General features: G+C 35.9%; 1 protein-coding gene across 1 annotated transcript in view; it reads right to left on the reverse strand.

The window, feature by feature from the left end:
* LOC21400623 (protoporphyrinogen oxidase, chloroplastic/mitochondrial) overlaps positions 1 to 3,200 on the reverse strand; it is a 4,904-nt gene extending 1,704 nt beyond the window's left edge. The window contains exons 1-13 of the mRNA XM_024175564.1: positions 3,041 to 3,200; positions 2,835 to 2,874; positions 2,456 to 2,594; positions 2,265 to 2,330; positions 2,093 to 2,143; positions 1,914 to 1,970; positions 1,706 to 1,779; positions 1,554 to 1,590; positions 1,330 to 1,395; positions 985 to 1,025; positions 668 to 800; positions 313 to 486; positions 9 to 54 (exon numbers count right to left, since the gene is read on the reverse strand). Coding sequence (XP_024031332.1) covers positions 9 to 54; positions 313 to 486; positions 668 to 800; positions 985 to 1,025; positions 1,330 to 1,395; positions 1,554 to 1,590; positions 1,706 to 1,779; positions 1,914 to 1,970; positions 2,093 to 2,143; positions 2,265 to 2,330; positions 2,456 to 2,594; positions 2,835 to 2,874; positions 3,041 to 3,077 — 961 coding nt within the window. The 5' untranslated portion in view covers positions 3,078 to 3,200. The remainder of the gene's footprint in view (positions 1 to 8; positions 55 to 312; positions 487 to 667; positions 801 to 984; positions 1,026 to 1,329; positions 1,396 to 1,553; positions 1,591 to 1,705; positions 1,780 to 1,913; positions 1,971 to 2,092; positions 2,144 to 2,264; positions 2,331 to 2,455; positions 2,595 to 2,834; positions 2,875 to 3,040) is intronic.
* Between the last annotated feature and the right edge of the window lie 635 nt (positions 3,201 to 3,835).

Below are 3,835 nucleotides of genomic sequence, written 5' to 3' on the forward strand. Positions count from 1 at the left end.
TAAGAGCGTTCCACTTCTGGTGATCTTCATTTCTTTGACATTGCACAGTGGAGCCTGTGGTAGACAAGTTCATCATCTTTACATAGTTTTCCTTCATAAACAAACCATTAAAGATAAAGATTTTGAAGTATCTAAAGAGAACAAGTGTAAAGCCTAGGTGCATGTTCTGAACATATCGATGTACCCCGGGATAGGTTGCATAGCAGCCTCTCGGATGCAAATCATGCATGCTTATTCAGAATTGAAATGTATCCAGAAAAATGATGATGCAAAGTCAAACATCCTCTAAATGAAATGTATCATTCAACTAACCGTCACAATTACAGCATCAATGGATAAAGAATTCTTGTCAGGTTTAGCAGCAGAAGAGACTGTCCAATTTCCTATTTCTGACTTGCCCTTAAGATCATAAGATAATGATAAAACCTTTGAGTTTAGCTTAAGCTCGTCTTTGTTAAGCTCTTTGCATAGCGTGTCAGCAAGTGTCTGCACAAGATAAAGATTGAAAAGTGTAGAACAATTTTTAGCTTGAAGAGTGTGAAGCAAAGATCAAAATGAATAAAATGTTCATGTATCTACATTGCGGTATGGAAGGAGAATGTAACATCACGCACAATAGGGAAGCACTACTTGTCATGATGAACAAACAAAGCCAAAAACAAAAAACCTGCATGCCACCCTGAAAGGAAAATGAACCACGCTGGGGCTTCTTTTTTCCCAAAGAACGCTTTGCTTCCCCACTCTGCTCCTTTCTAGCAAATAACTTTGATTGAATCAATCCAGTTATAATGGAACCAAACCTGAAAAGAACATAAGATTTTTTATCTATATAGCAATCTGCTGAAAGTATTTCATTTACAATAATATCATGACCAAAAATGGCAACCGAAGCAATTAAGCAATTTTGTTCTGTAGATTAGCATAATAAGTTGCAAGCGGTCACTAAGGAATAAATATGTAGAGAAAAAGGCAACTAAAATGTACCTATTCTCTAAATTCCATAGTTCTGGAAAAGTATGCCGCATCTGTTCAATAGCAAGGAAGTCAAAAAATCAGTTACTGAAAGCCGAATGATTTAGAATAAAATGCCCTGGCATTTAACATCCAATTCCTAACAAAAGCAGTTGATTAAAATGTAACAATAGTAGCTTCCTGAATCATAGTTAGATATTTCACATCCGAACCTTGACCAAACTAAGACAACAGAGAAATCGCTTAAGATAATGTCAACTTTAGCATCATAATCATATAGATAATTATTAGATAAGAATTGCATTTATGATCATTTTAGATTCCATGCAAGTTTTGCAAAGATGGGAGATCACTCACAGAAAGAGATTCAGGATCTCCACCGCTTGTGCCAGCAACAAAAGGGTCAATGAGATAATCAACAACCTTGAGCAAAAACAAGACAGTAAAATTAAAATAGCATCAAGAATTCGGTGAGAATTATCTGAAGAAGTGACGTGCATAATCAAGTCATAAAGAGAGATAAACAACTTAGCTTTAGCAGGCATATAAAGGAAGCATTATGGCAAGCAAGTGCAATATACCTCTTTCCCAAAGTGACGCTGAAAGAATCCACCAACACTAAAAAAAATCAAATAAGTTAGTCAATTACATTCTCAAAAAATAGCAAAAAAGAAAGGTGGAAGCACAAATAACTCTTTAATGACATAAAAACATTATGGTAACCGATTATCACCTTTCTTGGGAGTGATCATCAGAAACTTTTGTGTTACTTTTCTTCCACAAAAATGGTTCCAAAATTATGTTAAACTGCCAGCCACAATTATGCACAACCATTAAACTTTGTGATCCTTATGGTCAATCGACCCAAAACAATACAAAATGATTAAGAAATAAAAGAAAAGAAAATCTGATGATGATGATGAATGAAAACACTTGCAAACCTTAGCTCGTGAAGAAAGAATGTTGCTCATAATCAGGGCGATTGAGTTTGTAGGTATCTGATATATAACACAAGCAGCTGTGTTGGTCACGGGCAGACACAGAAAACTAAATAGCAGATTCAAAAATAAGACGATCAAAAGTACTAAAAAAGAAGATGGATGCAGCAAGCAGGACATACCAGCACTGGCAGCCCATTTCTAACAATATACCGTTTGTTCTGTGAAATTGGCTGTAACAGCAAGGGGAAAAAATTTTGAATAACAAAATGACCAAAACAAAACCAAGAGCAGCTTCCATAAATATTAAGTTGATAACACTAATTTTTTTTCCAACTTTGCACAAGTTCTTACAAATTGCTGCTTTTCTCTAATTCCAAGATCATCAAGCAGACTTTGGACCTCGACTTCGCTTTCGGTCTGCACAGAGCAAACAAAAACCTTAAATGCCAATGACTAAAATTGTTTTCGGATCATAAGAAAACTGCACCATCCATGTTAACCCAGAATGAGTTTAACTCACAAAGTGATCAAACTAAATTTACCATGGTATTGGCACCTTCATCCCAGATTAGACCATGATGAGAAGAAACACTCCTCAACTTCCCTCCAGCTCTTTCCTCGGCTTCAAATACCGTCACGTTTAAACCGTGTGATTTCAACTTGTACGCCGCAGCAAGCCCACTACACCATCATAACATCTACTCAGCCTAAAATCCTCAACTTTTTTCACATAAAAGGGACTAATTTTTAGGTAATATTAGTACAGCATAACTTATCTAAATGGAGATCAAACGCTTAATTACGAAAACAACAATATATGGTATGTTAAAGATAAAATAGTGCGAATAATTAGACCCTATATCACTCATTCAAAATCAGTAAAATCCGAAAGTTCAAAAAAAAAAAAAAAACCAAAATTACCTGACACCAGCACCAATAACAGCTACACTTTTAACAGGACCTGAAAAATTATCATTCTCAACGCCATTAAAAGAAGTCAAACCTTACACAAACTTTAACATAGTACAAAGGCAGATTATAATTATCAGGTGTCTGAATTTGTTGTGCCCGTTACAAAATTGTGTTTGTTGTAATCATCAGTTAGATAATAAAGGAGAAAGAGTTACTTGTTGGGTTATCTTGTTTCGAAGCTGAAGTGCCCATTTTGTGTTCTTGATTCTTCTGTGATGCTTTTGAGACTCGGATAGATTACTTCATAGAAAACTGTTGACAAACATCTCGTCTCATGTCTCAGGTTCTGACGGGGTCTTCCGAACCCAATTAAAAACCCGCTCGAACCGATAAGGCACACCCGTCTGGACTGTCTTTTCTACTTTGGGTAAATTGCTTATTTTGGTCCCCAAACTATATACGAAGTTGCAGTTTGGTCCTTGGATTTTTTTTTATAGGACAATTTGACGAGATATTGGATGCTGGGATTTTGCGTGTGATGACTGCAGTACTGGTCACAAGAAACAAAGGAAAAAAAAAGGTCGATTATCATTTATCAACGCCACTAATTTTTCAATGAGTTAGAGATATTGACAAGTAAAATTGTAATTTGTAGGTGACAATCATAATTTGCAGTCTTATAGTGAATTTTGTGATTAGTTAAAAAGGTTTGACAAATGATCTCACTAATGGAAAAAAGTGTGATAATGATCTCACCTCGCCCATAGTGATATGTGAAATTGCTCGAGAGGATAATAGCACTCACTTGGAGGACATGGTTCCTTGTGATGATGGCAAGAATTTCGGTACAAGAGACGGTTTTAGGGGGAAAGTTTGGCTAATTTGATGGCGTCAATTAAACTCTGTTTAGCTCGTGAGTTCGAATTGTGACCATTAATCCCTAGATTTCGAGTCCGCCACTACTGTTTTCTCACCAATAAAAGAGTTTGTGCCGTCTAAATAACACTGAA

The sequence above is a fragment of the Morus notabilis genome, unplaced genomic scaffold (assembly GCF_000414095.1).
Source record: "Morus notabilis unplaced genomic scaffold, ASM41409v2 Scaffold168, whole genome shotgun sequence".
NCBI classification, from domain to species: domain Eukaryota; kingdom Viridiplantae; phylum Streptophyta; class Magnoliopsida; order Rosales; family Moraceae; genus Morus; species Morus notabilis.